General features: G+C 53.8%; 1 protein-coding gene across 1 annotated transcript in view; it reads right to left on the bottom strand.

Annotated features, from left to right (window-relative positions):
* Window positions 1–23,258, bottom strand: part of LHX4 (LIM homeobox 4) — a 41,691-nt gene extending 18,433 nt beyond the window's left edge. Inside the window, exons 1-2 of the mRNA XM_004461861.2 lie at window positions 23,183–23,258; window positions 5,267–5,438 (exon numbers count right to left, since the gene is read on the bottom strand). Of these exons, the coding sequence (XP_004461918.1) occupies window positions 5,267–5,438; window positions 23,183–23,258 (248 nt within the window). The remainder of the gene's footprint in view (window positions 1–5,266; window positions 5,439–23,182) is intronic.
* Window positions 23,259–24,215: the final 957 nt, after the last annotated feature.

The following is a 24,215-nucleotide window of genomic DNA, read 5'->3' as shown; positions in this document are numbered from 1 at the left end:
CATTAGCTGCTGCCCCGTCGGCACCTGCCCACTGCCCAGAGGGTGGAGTGACTGGGCCAAGGGCACAAGTGAAGGCCTGTCCAGAGCCAGGGAAACCACCCTCGGCCTAACACACTGTTCCGGGCGGCAGGGATAAATCAGAGCAGTCCCAGGCTCCCAAGGACGCGCCTACCTGCCCTTGGCCGACGGGGCCTGCGGACTGCCCGGGGCTCGGGGCTCCGGGCTCCAGGCGCCGCGGGGGGGGGGGGGGGGGGGGGGGGGGGGGCAGGGCGAGGGCCTCAGGCCAGGGCGACTCCCTGAGCAGAAGGAAGCTTTAACAGGAAGTACCTGGGGAGGCCCCCCCCCCAGCCCCTCTGGCGGGGAAAACGTGAGCACACACCCTGGGGGGGGCGCAGCTTGAAGCCCCCCATGCGTGACGAGCCCGTGAGGACCTGCGCTTTATCTTAACAGTTTGTGTGACTGTTGCCAGCCTCTTCGACTCCACAGCTGTGTTCCTTGTAGGTGACAATTGCGGGCTCGTTTCCCTGGGGCCCACCCCTGGCGCACCGCCGCGCACCCTCCCCGCTCTGCCAGGGCACCCTCTCCTCTGGCTGAGGAGCTCTGTGCCGGGAGAAGTCACCTCGATGGGAAGTCCTCCAAGCCGGCTCCAGGCAGGGGAGGACGACGAGAGGCAGGCTCCGCGCTCGCGGACAATTCCGCCGCAGCCCACGGGCGGCCCCCGCACGGCAGGGCCAGAGGCCCCGAGGCACGGATAAAGCCCCCAGCCCCGCGCTGGACGAGGTTCCCGCACCGTCTTTCCCATTTCACCCCAACTCCACGGGTTAGCGCGAGCTCCTCCAAAGGCAACGAGGTTCAGGAAGGCCTAGTAACTTGTCCACGGACAAGCAATAGGACAGGAATTTGAGCTCTGTTTGACTTTACCAAACCACTCGGCTCATAAAAGAGCTCCCTTTTGCCGAAGGTTCCTGTGTACCCGGCCTCTTCTAAAGCAGGTACTATAAGCATTCCCATTTTTCCTGAAGAGGAAAGAGCTCTTACAGAACCGCCTCAGTTTGCCTGGCATCCAACGACCCAGCCACTGACAGAGCCAGCACTTGAACCCAGTTCCTGAAGCAGAGAAGTTATAAAATCCTGTCTTCACTGTGCCTCAGAGTCAAGGAGCTGCCAGGGCTCCTCCAGGACAGAGGCAGTGGTGAGGAGAGGACCCAGAGACCTGCTCCCAAACCCCTGTGCATCCCTAGGCCTTAGTCCTTTTGCAAGGAAACACGACACCCATGGCACATGAGATGCTTGGCTGGAAAGGACCTGCTTGGCAAATGCAACACCAGGTGGCATTGGCCCCACGGCTTGCATTCAAATGTAACAGGCCTTAGAAATCCTCTGCATGTGGTGTGGGGGCTCCAGATGCTTGAGCCCCCTCTGGACTCAGAGCAAGCCAAGGAGGCCAGCTACACTGCATCAGTCAAATCAGTGCCTTTCCTCTCTGCCTCAGAATCTATTTCCTCTGTTGAAAGGGGAGCCAAGAACCCAAGAGTGAAAAACAACAAACACAAGCAAGAATAAACCGACATAAACTTCAACAGCCCCAATGGAAAAATGCAACAACCACAGGGTACAACCTCCCAACCATACTTCTTTCTTCATCTATGTATACAGCAACATCGCCCTCTGCTGCCAGGCATCAGTATTGCCACATCTCATCTGCTGAACGCAGACCTCTTCCTCCCTCCACTCCTGAGATAGCACACGTCTTCAGGGAGTGCTCTTCGGACTAGTCTTGATTCTGAAAACCTCACAGAGAAGGCAGTGTGAAGGATGCCCCCTGGAGTTGTGCAAAGAAGTGGCCCAGACCCTTGGCATGAGCAAAGAGATTCAAATATTGATCCTGGAACTGTCTGTCCCAGAGATTAGCGAGGTCACTGAATCCTGTCCCTGGCCTCTGAACAGGGGGATGGGACTGGTATCAGGAAATGACACCTTACAGGAAGATAGAGAAGGGCTTCTCCCGGCTCTGAGCGGCAGCTTCCAAACCCCAGGTGCGCTGGGCGAATTCAGGTGCAGGCACCTGCCGTCGCTCTGGCAGCCTGCAGCAGATTCCACTCCTGCAGCGTAGGGTGAGGACACGGGGGCCCTGGGCCCAGGGACTGCCCCAGTCCTCCTGCCTTGCCTTATGGCTCCGCTCGCAGTGCCCTCCACTGTGCAAGTGCCCCTGCATGCTGAGAACAGGTGACATTTAATGAGGACACTGCCCCACTTTGCGGGCCCTGAGAGGACAGGAGGTCCCCAGACCCCTGGGACGGGGGCTGTAGGCCGCTCCACAACCCTGAACCCTCCCCTGCAGTGGGCCTCCCCGGAGGAAGCGCCAAGGTCCCGCAGAGCTGGGCGGAGGCTGTCTGCGCCCAAGTCCGGTCCTTATCCTGGCTCGCTCGAGACTCCAGAGCCCACCGGCCTTCGAGTCTGGTTGGCCGTCCTTTGGCCGTGGGAGAACGACTTCAGCTCTCAGTTGGGCCACACAGCACCCCCATCTAGTGAGGACTAATGACCTAGAATTCATGGGGGCTGACTCCCCCGCTTGACAAAAGGCTTCGACTCGGAGAGCGGATCATTTTAGGAAGCAGGGGAGTCCCGTGGAACAAGGGGAATAATTGTTGTGAAATATCAGGCAGGCTGGGTCTCCCTGACTCGCCAGGATACAGAGGAAACTGGTTGCCAAAGCTCATTGTAAATTCACCGTGTAACGTTCTCCCTGCAGCAAGGAAAACTCAGGACTGTCTATAAGAAAGGCTGGGGGCCAGGTCTTAGCGCAGGCGACAGAAAATGAGCAACCTACAGGCCCTTTCCTCAAACCAACAGGGAAGATAAAAGAGGTGCACGAGGCATGCAAAACAAAGGGCCTGTGCTGAGTCACTGGGAGGGAGAAGGAAGAGGGTGGTGGGTGCGGTGCGTGGGGGCTCCCAGCCACCGAGGAGGTGGGCTGCTTGGAAGATGGAAATGGAGGTGCCAGCGTCCCTGGAAGAGAAAATAGCCTGGCCGGGTGTGGAGGTGGGGCAATGCAGTGCGTACCTGGGAAAGCTGCGCCCTGTTTGATGGGGTGTAGGGCGCTGAGGAAAGCAGTGAGCTGGGACTGGAAGGAGGAAGGCTGCCACGCAGCTTCCCTTATTCTGGAGACAGAGGAGCACAGCGCACAGAGGAGCACAGAGCGCCGAGGAGCACAGCGCGCAGAGGAGCACAGAGCGCCGAGGAGCACAGCGTGCAGAGGAGCACAGAGCGCCGAGGAGCACAGCGTGCAGAGGAGCACAGCGTGCAGAGGAGCACAGCGTGCAGAGGAGCACAGAGCGCCGAGGAGCACAGCGCGCAGAGGAGCACAGAGCGCCGAGGAGCACAGAGCGCCGAGGAGCACAGCGTGCAGAGGAGCACAGAGCGCCGAGGAGCACAGCGCGCAGAGGAGCACAGAGCGCCGAGGAGCACAGCGCACAGAGGAGCACAGAGCGCCGAGGAGCACAGCGCGCAGAGGAGCACAGAGCGCCGAGGAGCACAGCGTGCAGAGGAGCACAGAGCGCCGAGGAGCACAGAGCGCCGAGGAGCTGTGCTGAAGAAGGCGGGTGGGGGAGCTGAGCTGGCTCCTCTTAGGGCAGGGGTGGGCTAGGGAGGGGAGGTTTCTGCTGAGCCAAGGCCCCTAAGGATGCAAATGAGAAAAGAGGGCCCAGGAGGGGCCCAGAGTGGGGCTGCAGAGAGGTCGCCACAGCCCGGAGGGCGAGCCCAAGATTGGAAATAAAGCACAACTTGGGGGCGGCCATTACTCGCGCAGGTGGCTGTGCCCGGCCCTGCAGGCCCCTGCACCCATGGTCACATATCACGTTTGTGCACACACTGAAACCCACCCCGGCCAGGACTCAGTCACCGTTGTCGCGGGGGCTTGGCCAGGGCACATTGAGGGGGCAGGTCTGTCAGACTCAAGGGGAGGCAAAAGCTTACTGCCCACAGACAAAGGGTGTGGAAAGGCTAGAATAAAGGAAAGAGGTGAGAGATCAAGGCGAGCAAAAGGAAGAGGGAAGGAGGGAGCAGGACACAGAGAAGGCTTAGAGGAAGAACCCAAAGGCTTAGATGGAGCACCCACAGGCACGCGTGCCCACGCACACACAGAGTGGGCGCACAACCTGACGGCAGGTGAGGGGCGCCGCCTTGGAACACCAGCTAGGGAGGCCGCGCCGCGGTCACCAAAACCACCTCTAGCATGCTTTTCAACTCATGTTGGACTAAAGAAATCGGAGAGTCCGCCGAAATCCAATTCAAGTTTCACTGATTTTCCTTTGGAGAAATCATGTTCTGTTTCGGGGACTTGCCATTTTTCCTCATTTCTCCTGAGTCCAGAACCCCAGGCGGGTCTTGTTTAAATTAGAGGAAGTTCAGCCCTTCTCCAGGGCTTGGGCATTTGTGCTGAATGTTTTCGCCTCGATGAGCCTCCTGGCACACCCCCTCCCGACCTCTGAGCCAGCACTCCCAGGATGACCCAGGATGAATGGAAAATCCAGGCCAGTCTTAGCAGCTAACACTCAGGTGTCAGACACTGTTCTAAGAACTCTATCCTCATTGACTCACTTAAAGCTAATAACAACTCTATGAGGTAGAACTATTATCATCAGCTCCATTTTACAGCTAAACAAAGTGAGACACAGAGAAGTCAAGTAAGTTGCCTAAGAACGCACAGCTAGTGTATGGGTTCAAATCCAGGCAGGGTCTGGGCTCTTGGCCATCACACTCAAGTGTTTCCATTATTTCTATTTAAACTGATGGCACCGATGGAGCCTGACTTGCCTCCTACCAGGAGTGACTCTTGTAGGCCGGTGAGGCCCTTGAAGCAGCCTCAGGAAACCCAGCCACAGGGACGACTCTAGTTGCAGGGCATCGAGGTAAAAACCAGGCGCTCTGCAAGTCACAATGACACCAAGTGTCCCGAGGCCTCTGCTCACCAAGGCTGAAAGAGGAAATCCTTTTAGGATCTGCGGAGAGCCTTTGTCAGCACCTGGTGAATCCGTGAATTCTGACTCATGCCCTCCCTGGCTTCCCGCCACATCCCCTGCAGAACTTCTGGGTCTCAGGCAATGTGGGAGGTGATAGCAGGGGGACCCTCAATGAGAAGCACCCCCTCATCTCCTGGATTCACCCTCCCACCTCCTGGACCACCCCTCCTCCCGCACCCAAGCCTCCCCTGAAAGAGCCAGGCCAGGCCGGGGGAGGCAGGCGGAGCCCGCGGGCCCTGACTTACTTGAAGAAGTCCTCCTTGCAGTAGACGCTCCCGGCCCTGGAGAAGCACCTGTCGGCCAGCTGCATCTGGCAGTCTGCACACTTGAGGCAGGAGCTGTGCCAGTGTCTGTCCAGGACCTTCAGGATGAATTTGTCCAGGATATGCTGGTTGCAGCCAGCGCACTGGGGGATCTCTGCGGGGACAGGAGAGAGAGAGAGGCAGCATGACGCTTCCACACAGCCCTGCTGAGCAGACCAGGCCCCGTGTGGACACCTTCCTATTCTGCCTGTGGTGGAAATAGACATATCGTTGTTCGGGTTGTGCACTGCACAAGGGCACCTGGTTCTGAGGGCCGCTAGGTTCTGAAATCCAACCTTTGCTTTGCCAGCCACGCCGTGCACACTGGTTTGGAGTGGCTTTGTCCCAGGGTGGGGTCACATGTTTCTAATTTGCACAAGGGCACAACAAGGCCTGTAGCCCAAGCTAACCCCATTTATTCCAGATGCGATGCCACAAGAAGTCCCCACGACAGTCACCTCTATTTCCATGATATTTTCACCACTTAGAATCTGTGCTAAAAAGAGCAGCCCCCAAAGTGAACCCTGCCTAGGCATGGACTGAAAGATCACATGTCCCCCAAAGCAAATGATACAGGGAGCAGGCAGCTGCCAAGATTCGGTCCTGAGGGTGCTTGCAGGTCCCTGGAATAGAGAGAAAAACCTTTTTTCTTTTCATTCTTGAGTGTCTTAAGCCGGTCTGGTCATAGCTGTCATGCTAGCATAGGCAACAGCTGAGTTGGCAAGGAAGGAACCCAGGGGACGGCGCTGAGTCCTAAAGGACTTGGTGTGCTCAAAAGAAATAGACTGGTCCTTTCCCGCCAGTGCCGTGCCAGGGGCATCTCCTGGGACCAATGGCACCGGCGGCGCAAGGCCGGAGGCAAGAGAAAGCCCCATCCAAGAAACGTGGATAAGAGCTGGGGTGCCTGGCTGCCAACCCTAGGCTTGGCCCCTGCTGCATCCACACAGGGGGTGTGCAAGGAGTACCGTGCCCTGAGGCTGCACGAGGGAACTTCTAGGGCTCTGAGCTGTCTCTAGGGCTCCAGGAGCGCGGGCCGCACCAGGGCCCTGGAAGGGAGCACCGTGCTCACTGGCTGCACGCCGAGCCGCAGGGGTTCGCCTCCACTGTGCACGGGCCCCGGCCGCAAGAAGGCGCCACGCTGATGCCTGAGGAGGGGGAGATTTTAAACAAAAAGCAATCAAAGGGGAAGCGGCTATGGCTCAATCAGTTGGGTTCCTGCCCTCCACATGGGAGGCCCTGGGTTCACATCCCGGAGCCTCCTTGTGAAGGCAGGCTCGCCCTCTCGCCATGGAGAGCCGCCGGCGCACTAGCGCCACGCAGAGCCAACTCAGCAAGGTGATGCGACAAAAAGGGAGACAAGTAAATACACAGAAGAGCACTCAGGGAATGGACACAGAGAGCAGATAACAAGCAAGCCACGAGGTGTGCGGAGGGGGGATAAATAAAAAAAAAAAAAAAAGCAGTCGAAGGAAATTCAGCAGAAATATGATGAAAGGAAAAAGAATGCCAGGACCAGCAATCTTCTGCAGCAGCAGTTCCTTTGAGGTGGGGCCAGTATGGCTGAGCAGGTGGCCAAGTGCTAGGGGGTGGGGAGCTAGATGAGAAAAATCAAGGCCCAGAAAGGCAAAAAATCCTCTTCCCTCCCATCCTGGCTCATAAAATAAAGGTGTTTATTATTCTAAAAAAGAAAAGAGAAAAAGAAATGAACTGGGGCACAGTGACATACAGAAGATGGAATCTCAGAATTTTGATGAACTGTAGCAGACACCACAAATTGGCCCAGTCCACATCCCCTCCTAATGCACCTTCCTATACTATAGACCCAGAAAGTGTGAAACTGCTTTTCCAGACTCCCTTGCAGCTAGGGTTCAGAATGTGAGTTAGAGTCTGCCAAATCAGACACACTTAGGAGAAACCTGAATTCAGAACTGAGTTGAATGTAAGGACAGCTGAGGAGCAGGCTCCCACCATACTGATGTGGATCTGGGCAGAGGCTATGAGGTTCTGCAATGGTAATGTCTTGATTCGGTGATTTTTCAAACCACGGCAAAGGCAGTGGAGGCTGGGAATTATTCCTGGAAGTTCAGCCCAGAGCTGGTTCCACTGAGTCGAAAGCCAACTAATACCTGGTAATTGATCACTCTGCACTTAAATACTGAAAGTGGATTCTGTTCTCTGCCACCGAGCCCTAACCACTATTCACCCTGTCCCTGTCCTGAGGAAATTCCTAGCCAAGGCCCGTTCCTCTGTCATCACAGCTTTACCAAGGGACCACTCAGTTTTGGCAGTATTTTGAGTCAGTGAATTTGTTTCAAAATTGACAGAATGGCCGGGTTTCCATGGTTGGATGAACAGGTAATGTCAGCATATCTGGCCATGTTTCCCTGTACTTTTTCCAAAAAAAGGTCCTTAACAAATATTAAGAAAACATAAAGGTGCAAACATTTTTCATCCTATAGTGTCCTCCCAATACAGCACTCATGAAACTGCCAACCCCAGGGGTTTCTCACCTCTATTATAAATCACACTTTTGCTAATTGCTTGTCTCCACCTGTGCCTTCCCCATTAAATGGTGGGATTCTCAAAGGGCAGAACAGTGTTTCTTTCTCAGTTTTGAATCCTCACCCTACCACGGTGCCTGGCGCATGGGAGTCACTCCACAGATGTTTATCACTGAACAAATAATTACCACCTTTCTAAAAAGTGCACCTCAAAACAGTCCTTCACCAGTTTCTCCTGCATACCCTGAAATGGCAACAAAAGTCGTGAAATCAGTTCTTATGAACCATGTGTTTCTCCAATCATATCACATTGGTCATATGTTTTCTGGTTGTGATGTAATTTTAAAAGTGTTAACATAAATGAATTAGTCCGAAATCACTGGGGAAAAAAAAAGTAAACGCACCTAGACGTAGGGAAGTTTTCCTCAAGCATTAAGACATTTGTATCTCAAACTTATAGACAGACTATTGGAAGGTTCAGCAAATACCACCACCAGCCCTGACCACACAATTCCCCCCTTGGATTCTGCAGTTAACCCCAATCCCCGCCTGCTCCTGTCGTGACTTACACAGTCACCAGCATTTACCTGAAAATGAGACTCACTTGCCACTCGATGCCCTGCCTTTCAACCCCTTTCTCAGACCAAATGTCCCATTAAAGCTCTCAGGAGGCACACTCAGTTAGACACAGGGAGGCCTGGACACTTACTGATTGTCTCAGTTCACTGGCACTTTTTTTTTTCTATCTCGAAAGGTTTCCTCCCTGAGAAATAAATTGTTCAACCAAGTACTTGCCCAGGAGTTCTGATGTGCCCAGCAAAGTGCTAAGCGCATGATGCCTGCGAATGTCTGTCCAAAAAGAGGAGATGAGTATGACACAGGGTTAAGACAATGGATTCTGGAGCTAGGCTGCTCTTTAACCTGCTAAGCCTGGCTCCGCCTGGGAAGGGATGATGGATGGCAGTGCTGCCGCCTAGGACGGCGGTGAAGATTAAATTAATCAGAGCGTGTAAAATTCTTAGGACGGGACCTGGAATACAGTAGGAGCTCAATAAGGGCTCGCTAATCTATTTATTAGCAGCGAGGGCGGCAAGAGGAACTGCAGCAATGGCGTGCTGGACGTGGCGCTGCTGGGGCAAGGGAAGGCACCCACAGCGTGCCGCCGCGCTGGGCTCACGTCGCCCTCGCAGGAACCCCTGCTTAGTATAGCCACGCTGTGCGGAGGCCCAGAGGGCGCCGGGTCCCACTGCGACTCCCCACAGCCTGGGGACAGCGCCTGCGGTCCCCTCGCTCACCCACACGCCCCTCCAAGTGCAGCAGGAGGTTCCTCGGGGCCGTGGCCCGCGCGCTGGCGCGGGGAGGTTTGGATGAGCAGGGGGACGCCGAGGAGCGCGCCGGCGGTGTGACAACGAGGCCACCTCCCCAGGAGGATGGAGGGGCAAGGGGCGCCGCATCCAGGCAAAGAGGGTCACACGGGCAAGCAAGGGGCGCGCTTCTGCCCACAGGGGTGCGTTTCAGCCCCTGGAGGGCGAGGACGGAGGGAGGGGGGAGGGGAGGGGAGCCTAACCAAGAAGCCTCCCAGGCCGGGAGGTGGCTTCAGACACCCGGCGCGGCGGCCGCCGACTGCCGCAGTCCCTCGGCCCGCGCCCCTGCTCGGCGGGAGCCCCGCCCCGGGCCCGCGTCGCCAGCCGGGGCCCCCCAAGTGGCAGAGCCCGGGCACCCCTGACTTGGGGGCCCAGCAGGGGCTTTTTTGTTTGAGCAAATGGCTGGATTCTGAAGCGCAGACACCGGCCGGGAGCGAAGCCGCCCCCAGGGAGGCAAATTAACTCTTTGAGAACTTGGACCGAGAAGGCCCCGGTGGGCCCGGGGCGCGGGGGGCAGGGCTCCGAGCCCCTCTCTCGGCTCCTGGGCCGCAAGGGCGGCCGATTCTTACGTAATTGTCGTTTGGCCTTCCCTCCGAGGAAAGAGAAGGCTGTATTTCTATTCCTAGCTACAAATGCATGGGGATGAGGGAGAGGATGTATGCCCATAAAATTTATTTCGAGCAAGGTATCTAGCGGGAGCCTTAATATGATGAGTATTCAAGAGAGAATACATTAGGGCTAATGTATGCAGGCGCGCGGCGCGGCGTTGCGGAGGCGGGGAGGCCGGCACGCTAAGGCGCGACACTACAAGCAGCGGGCGGCCATTCCAGCCTGCAGCTTGGAGGTGCTGCTGCCGGGTCAGCATGCGCTCCCCAAAGCAGGCCTTCTCCAAGAGAGGCCTTGGGACCAAACTGGGGTCCTCAGGTCTGGTAAAAAGGAAAGGGACATACCAAGGGTGCATTTTAAGCTAAACAACAACAGCAACAACTTCTACTGTATACCACTGTAGATTTTACAGTTAAAATTTAATTTTTAAAACAAAGGTCAATGTAAAAATGGCTTAAAAGATCTACAGTATGCCAATTATAACAGTAAAGCCAGACATCAACAGCCTGTCATAAACTGCCCCCAGATCCCACAACTCTGGGAAAAGTATTATCATTCCCACTTTACTGATGAGGAGACTGAGCTTGGAGAGACCAAGCAAAGTGCTCCAGGTCCCACAGTGGGGCGTCTGAGATCCTGCACCAACTGCCTCGGCAGCTCCCTCCCTTAGAAGGGACTAATCCTGCTTGAGAGCGGGAGGGTCCTGAGACATCAAACCCTGTCCTTCTGTAGCAGGGATTAGGGCACAGAGAGACATGTCAGAGCTGCTCTGTTTACAGTGACTAGGTAGATAAGCCCCTGGCCTCCTGTGATCCCTAAGAGTTGGGTAAATGGAAATGTTTGAGGCAACAATTCAGAGTCCACGTGCAGAGAATGTCCATTTTGTCCATAACTGAAACTGAGTGCCTAGGGAGGAGTTGGAAGCAGGGAGCCTCTGTCCCACTGGGCTTGTCAATGGCAGCTGTCCCCCCCTGTGAGAGCAGAGACCTGAGAACTCAGATCCTACACTCCAGGTTACACGTAATAATCAAGACTCATGTAATGAGCTAGATTAGTGTGAAAGGTAAACTATCTAGAATTTTTTTTCAATTAGCAACAATGTAGCCTTTATTTTTCACCTATAATAAATTATCATCATTATTTTGCAATCTGGAGAGCCTGAACAGGACAGAGATTTTCTAGTTCTCCGACCAGAAATAAAGTTGAAACCCAAATTTCCAGGGGGCAAGAAAATTTCCAAATCCCTAGTAAGTTCAACTTATTTCATGCAGTGTAATATTCCACTTTTTTCATGAAATTCCACTTTAAAAAATGTAATTTGAGCAGACCCTTGGAGTCACTGAAACAGAACTTGATCTATCAATTCAGTTCCCAGTGTGAGGAGTCATTTCCTTTCAAATGAATTTTTGTTTTATCTACAAGTAAGCAGTCCTGTGGCGATGCTCCTGCTGGGACCCTGCAGAGGGTAAACTGTGACATGGAAAGGCAGCAGTGCTCCAGGAACAGCCGGGGCATCTGTGGAGATGCTGGACCCCAGGGTCTTCCGTGTCCTGAGAGTGACAGGGCACAAGGCGGAGACCCAGGCCCACAGGGAGAGCACCGGCGTGTGCACATACGGACACACCATTTACACAGACACACCCGTACGAATATATACACACATGCACTTACATACACACAGAGATTCACACACATATAACACAGAGACTCATATAAACACACACAGACACACAGAGAAAAACATACGATCACAAACAAAAATACACCCCCAAACCCACACTCATATACACACAGTCAGACACAAATATTCACATATCCATAAACACCCGCACATATGCCACATACATACACACACACACATCCTCATACACAGGCCAAAATATTGCCATTCTGGAAAAAGCCAATCCTGAAGTCCAGCTCTGAAGCCATCACTGAATGCGGGAGCTGCCTACCCCCAGCAGTGGGGGGAGTGGGGAGAGAGAAACCCAAAGCTTCAAGGACAGTTCAAAAATATGGGGTGAGTTAGAAAGTTTTCAGTTCTGTTTAGGGTTTAGACCTTCAAATGTTTAGGTGTGACAAACTGTTTACAATAAATCACGGGTCAGAGTCAGGCCAGTCTGGGTTCAAATTCTGCTTCTACCCCATCTACGATCCTGGCAAATTATGTAACCTTTTTGACCCTTGGTTTTCTTATCTGTACACTGGGGATAATACCACCAGTCTCTCAGGTTGCTGTGTGATCACACCAGATATTACGAGTGTAAACACTCATTACAATGGTAAGACCATTGAAAGACCATCGTCCAAGCTCAGTGGTTAGCGCCCTTCTCCATTCTCTCACGGCCAGTCTCCAATAAAATGAACTTATACACTAGAAGTGCATCAAACTCATTCCATGCTTCCCTATTTTCCGATACACTTGTTTTTCCTCCTTCAGCCCTCTGACACGCCCTCCCCCCCAAAACACTCAAAACTGTCTTCTACTGCCCTAGTTCTAAGGCATCTAGAAGAAGCACACCCATCACTCATCAACTTAATCCCAGAGTGGAAACAACAGAAATGCAATATTACAAAGGTATGGTCTGTTTGTAATAAGGGAATTTGTGGAGTCTTCCCTCCACAGAATGAGGGCAGATTTGCCAGCCTTTGGTCCCCTTTCCACACAGGCGTGGTGAGAGCAGGGGCTTGGGGCCCACCTGCCTTATCCCACTTCGCTGGTGCTGTAACGCATTCAGGTAAGGGTGGACTGAGCTCAGATTAACATTTGAGATGCCCAGCATTTTTCCTGGAGACATCTAAATGCCCCAAAGAAAACTATTTCTAATTTGATTTCCCACCCTTTGCTTGTAGCTCTAATATATTACTTCATCAAGGAAGCTTATAAACCTTAGGACACGATACCCAGCCCCCAAAGGCCCTGCAGTTGGGGGGCAGGGGGGAAGGGTGTGCACTGGGATCATCAGAACAGGAATTCCATTTTTAAATTCCCAAATTCCTTCACTCGTGAGGTTTTAGAAGCTGGGCAGTGGACAAGATCAAGAGGTCTGATATGGTCAGCAGCAGACCAAACTGCCCACACCTCTTTGGTGAGACATAATGAACACTGTGCATCTTTATTCACTACTCACATTTTTTATTTCCAAGGAACTAATCTTAAAGAATTAAGGGCCACCATGAAACATTTCAGAGAAGATGTTTTTTTTTGTTTGGTTTGGTTTTGGTGATGGTTTGTTTGACTGATTTTAATTCTTTGGAAAATGGTGGTTTCTATCTCTTTGGTCACAGAATATAAATGGGGAGGTTTTAAAAAAAAACATTTTCCCTGAAAGACACAAAAACTAGAACCAACACACACGTGACACAATGACTTCTAAAATGTGTTGTAAGAAAGTGCACACTTCTGGAGAAATGAATCAGAATTTCAGATGTTTCTAATGGGATCATAATGCTGATGACTTACTTTCAATATTTTTAAGACTACCTTATTTTGTACTAATAGGAATAAGGTTTGTTTAATTATGCTCTAGGATCAGCTTAATAGTAAAAATTAAACTTTAATGTGTCACAATTTTTATGTGAGGCGTTGCATTTTTAAATTGCATTTTGGATGAGATTTCCTCTTCTTTCTGTTTCACAGTTTTACTTAATGTTCAAGAAGTGGCTTTCCTTACTCCTTTCAGGAAAGGGAGCTGGGGTCTGTGGGAGACGGCTGTGGGCTGTTCCCAGACCCCACCACACCCCTCTAGGACGGGAGGGAGCGCTCCAGCCCTTCAGGGCGGCTCCTTCTGCAAAACAGAACCAACCTTGCTCTTGGTCTCCAACTGCCTTCATATTGCTGGCACCCCGAACTTTGGCAAGAACTTTCAAATCGGCAAGCTCATGTACTCTTCCAACCACCCTGTGAAATGGACATTGTCCATATTTAAAGACTGAAGAGAATAAGGGGCTTCCCTAAGGGTGCCCATGTGGGGGCCAAATTGGTGCTGCTAGAACCTTCTATTTCTCTGGAGCAGATTCTGGGGCTGACAGAGGACCACTGCTCTCAAGAGTATTCACGAAAACCACCTCTTCTGGGACTTCATTCCAAATCCTTTTGCTGGTGTCTTCACTCCAGGAGTAAGTAGTTTTGTTGTTGTTGTTTTAAAATGTGTATTGTGGTAACACAAAATTTCCCATTTTAACCATGTTTAAGTGTACAGTTCAGTGGTATTCATTCCATTTACGATGTTGGGCGACTGTCATCACTAACCATTACCTAAACTTCTTCATCACCCCCAAACAGGAACTCTGTACCCTTTAAGCAATGGCTTCTCATTCCCCCTTCCCCGGGTCGCTGGTGAACTCTAATCTACTTTCTGTCTCTGCAAATTGCTTATTCTAGGTATTTCATGTAAGTGGGCTCACGCGATATCTGTCCTTTGCGTCTGGCTTATGTAACTCCACCTGCCTTCAGGGTCCATCGGCGTTGCTGTATGTGTCAGAACTCCATTCCTTTTTAGAGCTGAAGAACAGGAGCAAGCCATTTTTTTGAGCTTCCCCTTAAATAACATTTGGCCAATGTATGTTTCCAAAAACATCTAATTTTATTTATTTGTAAAGTTTCTTTGCTGGCTATTTAACAAATAACTTTGTTACTGTTAACAAATAACTGAAAAGATAAGCCAATTGGAGGCTTTAAGGAAATACATATACAGTTGAAATAATACTGTAAAAATGATTTTCTTGGAATTCGCCATTCATTTTCCACTTGTAAGGAGGAGAAAAACAACAGCCAATAGCAGACATTTCTACTCAGTTGCCTCACATTGTCGGAGTATAAGAGAGGGAAGGTGCTTTCTAAAAGACAGGCTAGGGAAATGCTTTCGACCGAGGTGGAGAGGTCTCATCGATTTCATCAGGCAATAACTAATTTCAAATTGAATGGAGATAATACCACAGGACATAACAAGTCATGGCATGCCTGCCTAAATGCATACCTAAGTTCTGGAATATCCAATTCCAAAAATTATAATGGAGGTAGAGTTCAATTAAAAGAAAATGAATTTAAAGTGCCATTACCAGATAAGTATTTCAAACATAAAACTTTCCAGTTCAAAATTTGCCACCATCACCACTGACAATATTTTGTCAGTGACCTATTTTCTGGTCACAACTCCCCCTTTAAGTCGTCTGATAATTATAACTGTGAGGACTGATTTGTCTATACAGCCCACACACTGGGAAGACCTGACACCCAGGATCCAGTTTACATGACAGATGACGACTAGATGTGCTTGTTATTTGCCTCCTGGCTCTTTGTTTCCCTTCTCTGTTGAGGATAGTTCACATTTATTAAACAATTCATAGTTTCCTTTTATATTTTTTTCCTTATTCTAAATCCGTGTATCTTGAAAAGACCACGACATCATTTTCCAAAACTGTTTTCTAAAATTCCTCTTGAAAAGTCTTCATAATCTAGGAAGAAGAATCTAATAAGCAACTTGCTGAAGCAGGAAATTCCAATATCAATTCTTTAAAACAAAGAGAAAAGTCGCACTGGACATCATGGTATTTCACGATGCTGACAGCAGCACTCACCACAGTGAGCTGATTAGAGTAATCCAGAATATTGGAAAGATATTCATAAAAAAACTGGCATCACATTTAAGGAAGTCATATTGTCTATTATAATTATATTCATGTATACCCTTAAAACATCCATCAATCTGCATACGTCTTGCTAGTTTCAAGTTATTTCCTAGTTTATCTTGACAAATGACTAACAACTACAAAAAAGGCAGAAAATCTATCAGAAGTGATCACATCTAAAATTGTCCTTTTCCTCCACTTTCCGAAGGGAACTATTCCCTGCATAGGTCCCATTTGTTTTAATTGGTGGCTTAGGGTCCATCTGAAAATCTCCTTTGTTCTTTTTCTGCTTAGGCTGCTCTAAAGGAGTAACCTCTTCAACAAAAGCGCAAATTCTAAAGTGTCCTGGAAATAATTTCGATGTTATCATTTTAAGGCTGTAATTGGGATTACGTTTCAATAGAAGGAGTAAGTAGCAAATGAAACACAGTGTAAATATGTATTTGTAGGTTCCGGATTATCTTCTAGATTATATCTTGACACTGAACTAGTATTCTTTGGTAAGATATTGAACATTCTCAGTAATTGTAAATAAAACGGAAAATTGTATAAAACATAGCAATGATAATCTCTGAAATTTATCATCTCTTTTCCCACTCCATTTTCTCATTTAATCATTGCTAAATCACCACAATGTATTTTTCCAATGTCTCATTCTGTGGTAATATTCCATATGTTTGGCAATCTCTCCCTCACAAGATGAAACTTTCAATTAATTTGGCTGCAAGTTTTGTCTGTATTAAGCTATTTCCAGAACCAATCTCTTAACACCCCCCCCCAACATTATAATTAAAGCAAATTATATTTTAAAGGCATTTGGGGGTGAGGCACCACAGTAAAACATCTGTGATCAGACCCAGACTGACAGAGGGAAGGTGGGTGGGGGGAGATCTGCGGGGAAAATCCACCAGAATAGTAACAGGAGTTAAGACTTGCCTCCCAAGATGATGTTCCAGCCAGCCACTAACAGAGTTAACCCCAAGTACATTTTCCAGAGGAGAATCAATTTCAGTTTTGGCAATTAAACCCAACCTGTTCACCTAACCCCAATAGCAGTGCCTCAAAACGGTTGGTTTGTGTTCCATTTTGATCAGGGCTCCTGTAAAACTGAGGACTCAAAAAGGTAAAACCTCACAGCAGCATCTATTTTTAGCTGATTCCTTTTTCTCACAAACAACAAGAGCCCACCTCCAGGACAGCCTCTGTCCTGAGCCCAGCACCTGCCCCTCCTTCCCGGGGCTCCTAGGAAGGGCGTGAGAGATGAATAGCTCACCACTCTGCAGGCTGCTGGACACACAGCCCCAACTAACCCCTGTGCTGTTTATTCACACACAAACCACGTTCCTTCCATTTCATAGAGGGAGGCAGCAGAGAGAGGGAGGGGAAGACAGATGTTCAAGCCATGATGGAATTTTACTAAAAGCCATAGACCCTGTTTGCTCGCACCCACGTTAGAAGGAAGAGAAAAAAGGCAGAAAATCATAACAAAAGTAAATCTCCCGACCCAGCCATCTCCATAGCAGCCTGTGCGGTAATGTAGCTGATGCTGCCAAAGCAAACTGCTGCTTCAGCCCTGGAGCTCCCAAAGTGGGTAATATTATCCTTTTGTCCTCTTATAAGCTAAACTGGTTCCAAGACTTTGTGTGTTCCAAACGTCCCAGTTCTAATCCTGATAAATTTCCTTTCTTGAAAGAAATGAGTTAAGGTCCCTCGATCCAATTCCATCTACTTTCCCCCCTCCACAAGCCTTCAATTTGGAGGAAATAAGTTTCCTAGGCAGAAAAATCCACCAAAATCCACCGTTCCTGACCAAAATAGGAGGCTCAAAGGAGATTCTGTTAAATCATAATATAAAGGTCAGTCACTGTTAATTAATTTTCCATCCCTGCGCGACCATTTCCAAGTATGACCTTCCCTCCCCTTGTCTCCTCCCCAGCATTGCTGTCCCCGGGGTTGTCTGCTAAAGCCAGCGCTAAGTAATCACTAATTGACTGTAGCAGAGTGAAAGGGTGCTAAAATCCGAGGCCAATGGGAAGTTAGGACAATGGAAATACTTAGGACCTGAAGCTGTCTACACCTGGTCAGTAGGGTCATCAGGTCACTATTCAAATTGGAGATCCCCTGTGGGCCGTATTTTGTCTGCTCAATGGAAAGAAATTGCTTTGCAGGTTTTGCCTCTCCCCCCAACCCCACCTCACCTGCAGGAGGATTTATTTTTAAAAATCGACCCTGGTATTTGCAGTCGTGTAGGAGGTCTCCAAGACGTCTTGAGGATTCATTTTGCTCTAATCCCTGAAGCATTCTGCCTGCATTCTTGCCTTAATCCCGCTTTGTTTTTGGCGTGTTCTAGAGGGAGGTACATCTAGCTTCAGCCGTCCTTCCTTTAAGGTCCGCCTCCCGCAGTTACATCCTGCCGGGCTTTGCTAAGTAATTCCTCTCCTTCCTGATTAGCTTCATCCTTCAGGCCCCTTTAAACATTCGCCCTGCCAATTTTAAAAAGTGAAAAAAAAAAAGTATCTTGAGTGCCACCCCTGGGTGAATCGCGCCCTTGGGTACAGGTCAGCTGCGGCTTCCTCCGTACGGTGTGTGCAACACCGCGGCACGCGCCATCCCGCCTTCCCGGGCGCACGGTCACCAACTCTCCCCTGGTCCGATTTACTTTCCATCATCGGCTGCGCAGGTAGAGAGACCTTTTCTCTCCTGTGCTTGCCAAGATTGGAGCGCTCGCGAAGGTCTGCTAAACGCGCGGAGGGAGCCAGGCAGAGAGGAAGCGCGGCGCAGAGGCACCGAGGCGCGCAGGGCGCAAACACCGCGCGGAGCCGCGATTCCCTCCCGGCTCCGAACGGAGGCAGCCGCGCCCAGGAGGGGAGAACCATTTTCCAAGGGTTAAAAAAAAAAAAAAAGTCTTGGAAAGGCTCTGGCCACAGGCAGTGTGGCTCAGTGTTTTCTTTCCCACGGCTTGGCGGGAAATGGGCAGAAGGAGAGAGGGTTCAGCCTGGTCTCCCTCTCCCCACCCGCGGCTCTATACGCGGTTCACATTCCCGTCCGCCGCGCATCTCCTTGCGGAAAAAAGTCCTCGCTGCAGCTCCAAGAAGCACGAAAGGTGTTCCAGGCTTGGCCCATCCAAACCCGGCCTGGCTTCTGGACCGCCGCGAGGATGAGCGCGTTAAAGGAACCGGCACAGGGTGCAGGGGGGAAGGAGGAAAAGCGCCGGCGGGGCGCAGGAGTGCCGAATGGGGCGCGCCCCGGGCACGGCACGGGGGCCGGCTCTGCCTTCCTCCGTTCGCGTCGCGCACCTCTCTACCACTGCTGCGGTCCTTGCGCATCACTCGCGAGCGCCCAAAGCCCGGGCACTCGTTGAGCGAGAGCCCAGGACCGAGCGCGAACCGGGGAGGCGCAACCAACGCTAAAGAATACTTCCCCAGTTCCCCCGGGCCGAAAACTGCCCGCGGGGCGGAAAAATCCTGTCCAGGTCACACGGAGGTCACTCAGGTCGCGCTTCCAGACCCCGAGGTTGCCGCCACCTCCCAGCCCGGCGCTGGCCCGCCTGCTCTGGCTTTCCACGAGCTGGGACAGCGGCCAAGTGATGAACCGAACTCTTGAACTCCGTCCTGCTTCCTCCACTCGATCCCGCCCTCCCCGCACCCTGGTACCACTCAGCGCAGGCCTGCGCCCCGCACCCGCTCCGCCTGCCTGCTCGGGTTAAATCCACCGGCGGCCTGAGCGCCCTGGGACTGCCGTGTCCCAAGCCTACCTCCGCTCTCACTGCCTCCTCGGCTCTTTCCGAGCCAGGTGAAGATGCGGGCCGGAGCCCCCGCGCCCCTCCGGTGCCCTCGGCCACCCGCTGCCCCAAGCGAGGCGCCGCCGCGGTCACCCAGGTTTCTCCAGAGCCCCTCCCGGGGGGTGCGCAGCCCGGGCCGGAGCCTGGGGCAGGATCTTCGCGGGATTCGAGCCTCAGCCCGCGGGGCACCAGGGGCTGCCTGGGACAGCCTGCCTGACTTTTGAAAGTTGGCTTACGCCTGAGAATATTTTTGTGACGAGAAGAGGGTAGTCTGCGGTGCTGGGGGCTGCTGCCTAAACTTCTGTATCGGAATCTCACAGAACCTCTCTGCACATACATATTATTTTTTCGTGCCTCCCCACCCCCCAGCCCTGCACCGCCGGACGAGAGGAGGCACGGACGCAAAGAAGAGCAGACAGCTGCCCCGGCTCTCGAGAGCACTCCTGGCCGGGGATTTGAATCTCTTCCACCCCTTTAGAGCTGGCCTGGCAAGAGGATAATCAGCATAGGGGATGAGGGGTCGTGGTGCGACCTGCGCTGGGAGGTTTACCCCCGCGCCCCGCAGGAGCCCCGGGAAGGGAAGATAGGGTGGTGGGGTGTCCGGGAGAAGTCCTGCACAGGTCCTACCGAACACACGATCAAAACCCCTTTTCCCACAGCTTCGGGGGTCGCAAGAGCTGCAGGAAGCGGGCATTTTAGGTGACAAGGGAGAGGAACGGGAGACGCCTGCTCCCCATTTACCAGCACCAGCCCGCACCCGCGAGTCCTGCCACCCGCTGCCGCCGGTGTCCATTTTCCTTTTCCTCGGTCCCAGGGGGGTCTACGTGGGAGGTGGGTCAAAACCAACTGAAAGGAAGGCGCGGATAAAACACTCCACCTTCCTGCTGCTCTCGTGGCTTCCCCCGTCGGCTTGGCCGGGGAGAGGGGCCAGCAGGACCTAAGTAACTCGAGTTCGGGGAGCAGAGGTTCCAAGGCGGCTCAGTGCCACCAAACCAACGCGACCTGGGGGCGGGCTCGGCAGGGTTTCCTACCTGGGCGCCCCGAGGGAAGCGGCAGGGGCGGCCCTGACTGTGGCAGGTCGTGCCTGCCTCCTCCCATGGCGCCCAGAGTAAGGAAACAGGAGCAGGTGTTGGGAGTTTCTTAGAAATCGTGGACCCGAGGCGGGCCCGGGATCGCGCCCGCCGACTCCACTGAAATGTAAAGGGTGGGTGGTTCTACTCCTCACCCCGCGTGGCTCTCCGGGATCGCCCGATTCTTCCCGAGCTTCTGAGTCCAGGCTGAGGCCCCTTGGCGGGCAACGCCGGAGCTTGTCGGGAGGATCCCGGCGCGCGCGCGGGCCGCATGGGGCCTCCGGGGCTGCCTGAGTCGCAAGCCACCACCCGGACCGAGTGACCTGTGCGCCGTGGAGCAGGACAAGGGCGAGGGGCTGGTGACGACTTGCCCAGGGGCGAACACAGGCAGGAGATCGGGAAGAGGGCAGGGCCAGTGGCTAGAGACCCACGAAGAAAAAGAGATGTTAACATTAATTGGAAACATTTTCCAGAAGGGATTGTCCCTCACCCATCCCAAAAGAAGCAAAATAATATTCCTACTGCCACAGAAAAAGGCTGGATTAAAACTCCTTTTTTGAAATGCCCCTAGAGTGAAGGGCACGGAAGGGACCTAGGTCGGGGTACCTCTAGACCTGGGCCCCCAATGCACCATTTGTGGTTGCTTTCGGTGATGATGGGGCTGGGGGCAACCCAAACCTTCTAGTTGGGGGGTTTGGAGAGACTCCAGTGGGAGAGGCTTTCTGTCCTCTCCTCCTGGGTTTCAACCAACCGCCCAGGCGGGAAGCCCAAGGATGTGTCCCCAAGCGCCCCCTCTCCCCCAGTTCTTAGGCCATTAGGCCCCAGGGCCCAGGAAAGAGAATGTCCACATGTGGGTGTGTGAGGGCCACGCCCCCGCCTCGTCCTGGCTCCTACGCTTAATAGCCATTGGCCAGTTGTGCTGCCAGCGGGTAAGGTAAGATCTACACACATCCCAAAAGAGAAAAAGCCGATCCCAAGCTCTACAGGGATAGGGCACCTCAATTTTGGCCACTGCGTCCTCCAACCCGAGGCCTCAAGGCATGACAAAAGGAAGGACAGACCACCTCCTCCTGGCTCGGACCTGGCAGGGCCTCCCTGGGGTGAGAAGCCCTTCCTCTACCTCATTAAATTGTGCACAGTTTGAACCCAGATCCGAGCCACGGGGGACCGTGATGGAGTGGAGTTCTGGGGCATTTTAGGAAAGTGAGCTCCTGACGTCCGACATCAAAGTTGTCTCTGAATAAGAGAAACAAAAAGTGAGAGTCTGAGAAAGAGAGTGTCCTGAATCCCAAGAAAAGCACCAGAGCAGGAGCCCACCGTCCTTCGTCGCCGCCCCGACAGATGGGCTGCCTATCACAGCTATGAGCCCAGACAGGGACACGCGACACACACGCAGACGCCCTCCCCCCACTCACACACAGTCCTCACTCCCACCGAGCTATAGATTAAGGACCCAGAGCACCTTTGGCATTGTTTGTGCGTCTGTGCAGAGGCTGGGAGCCCACCCCACCCGGACACTAGCCACGGCAGAGAAACCCCAGCGCCTTCTACAGACACATCTTAGTCAGCAGTAACTGTCCCAGGCACCACGCAGAGGTGGAACTGCTTGCCAACAGTTGACACAAAAAGGGATAAAGGAAAACTGTAGGATATAATCAAGGAACAATCTAAATAGGCTTGGGTAAGGCTGCCCTCTTCTAGCCCCTTCTCAAAAACTTCCCAGGGAAGCCCAGCCTTTGAGCGATCGCTGGGGCAGAAACCCTGCGCGGGAGAGCGGGGGCGCAGGAGGGCGCGCTCGTGCGCCCTGGTTCCTAGGTGGGCACCGTCCGTAGGCCCTTATTCCAAATAAACTCCGAGGATGTAGCGATGGCACCACTAGAGGAATCGCGGGCTAAGCACAGACCCTCGGCCAGCGGAATGAGGGCACTCTGTCTCTCCCAAGCGCGAGGCTGCGGGGAGGGACTCACGCGGCGGCGTGGGACCTGCCCAGGCGTCCACACTGATTCTCCCTCACAGAGTGAGGGACAGAGACAAAGTCTCTCCGGAACAAATCCCGGTGCACACACCCATGCACACACAGAGACTTGGGGATAAACACGCCCGGAGTTCGGGCCGCCTCGCTTATTTCGGGCACGCGAAGAGAGCGTGCAGGAGGGCAAGGCGCGGGCACACCTCCGCCTCGTCCCCCTCCAAGTCGCAGCCACCTCCAGACGTCTGCCCTCGCCAGCGCTAAGGCTGAATGCCGAATCCACTACTTTGTCCCGCGCCTCTCCCTCCCCTGCATTCCTTGACTAGTTGGAATGTGGCGAGCGGAGAGGTGCGTCCCCGGCAGTGCAGGTGGCAGCGAGTAGCAGCGGCTGGGGACGCCAAGGTGCGCACGCCCGCGCTCGCTTGGCGGGGACCCGCGAACCGCCCTGGCTTCCCCGCCTCCAGTCCGGGGGCGGGGGACGCACGCACCAACTTCCCGCCTGCTGGGGTGAAGTTGCACCAGAGGTAATGAGTGCTTTGACGGTCGCCCCCGCGGGGGAGGGAGGGTGATTTGGGGAGACCACCTCTGCCCTCATGTCTGGCCTGCAGCTCCCTCTCCTGATGTCCCCAAACGGTACTCTTCCCAGTGCTCCCAGAAGAGCCATGGGCCGGGGGTGCGGGGTTCAGGATCCTCGTCTAGCCTCGAGCATGACCCCGGAGGCTTCCACCTTCGGCCCCAAAAGCCAGGAGCCAAGCCCTTCAAACGCACCCTGGCCGGTGCCCCTGCCCTGTCACCGCCTCTGCGACCCAGCCGCCCGCCCCTCGCCCTGCCTGGCCCTTTCGGCCCCGGCTGCGCGCAGCGCCCGGCCCGCCCCACGACGGCTGAAGCCGCTAGCTGTCTGCTTAGCAAATTAAATCAGCGAGAAAGGGGGATGTCTTACGCTGCATCGGCACACCGAGCATCTCCGGGAGCCCCTTGACAGCCCCCTCCGCGGGGACAGCCGCGCTCTGCATCATCTCGGAGCGAGAGCCAGCGAGTCGCAGTCTACGGAGGTCCCTCGCTCGCTCGCTCTAGCTGGACGCAGAAATTTGAAAATAATAAAAAGCCCAAGGCCGCCCAAGTCGCGCGGCAGCCGGGCGCTCCGCCTCTCCGGGAGGACTCCCCAGGCCGGCCCCCTCCCCCCGCCGGTCCTCGGTCGGCTTCACGTCCCTTCGATGTCGCTCTCCGGGGTTGGTGCACATCCCGGGTGGAGGAGACGCTGTTGCTGCAGCTCTGGCTCTTTTCCCCTCCTCCCTCCCCCGCCCGCCCTCTCCCCCTCCCCCTCCACCCTTCGCGCGCCGGCCGCCCGGCAGGCCGCGGTCACCGCCGCGTTTTGATTCATTCACACTGCAGGAGCGGCCAGTGACGTCGCTTTCCGCAGGGAGGCCCGCCCTTCAGCCAATACCCCCGCGGAGCGGCGGGCTGCAGACCCGGCCCGAGCCGGGTCCGGAGTCCCGTGGGGAGGTGGGCTGCGCGAGCGGGCGGGCGGGGCGCCCCTGGGTGGGGCGGGGCCTGCGGGCAGCGCCCCCACCCCGCCCTGCAGGCCGGCGCCCGGGCTATAAAGACTGCGGCTGGCGGGGCCGCTGCAGCAGGTGCTCTGGCACGGCCGCGTCCAGGGCGCGCGGGCTTCCGCGGGGGTTCCGCCCCGGACCGACGGCGCGTGTCCTCCCCACCCCTCTGTTTGGACACAGAGGCGAGCTCCCCCGGAGGCCGAGGCCGCGTGGCTGTGTCTTCCCCTCGTGCGCTCTGGGTCCCCGGCTTCTCTCCGCCCGGCTGAGCGGGCTCGGTAGCCGGATGACTCCAACCTTCCTCCTCCTTTCCTCCGGCCAATTCCTTTCCCGCCGGCGTTTCCCAGTCTCTGCTCTCTTTCTCCCCCGCGTCTGGCTGAGGCTGGGCCAGGAACAGCCCGTACTCGACCCGGAACGCGCGAGTCA

The sequence above is a fragment of the Dasypus novemcinctus genome, chromosome 13 (genome assembly GCF_030445035.2).
Source record: "Dasypus novemcinctus isolate mDasNov1 chromosome 13, mDasNov1.1.hap2, whole genome shotgun sequence".
NCBI lineage: Eukaryota > Metazoa > Chordata > Mammalia > Cingulata > Dasypodidae > Dasypus > Dasypus novemcinctus.
Note: the sequence above shows the minus strand (reverse complement) of the source record. Positions and strands in the feature narration are given on the sequence as shown.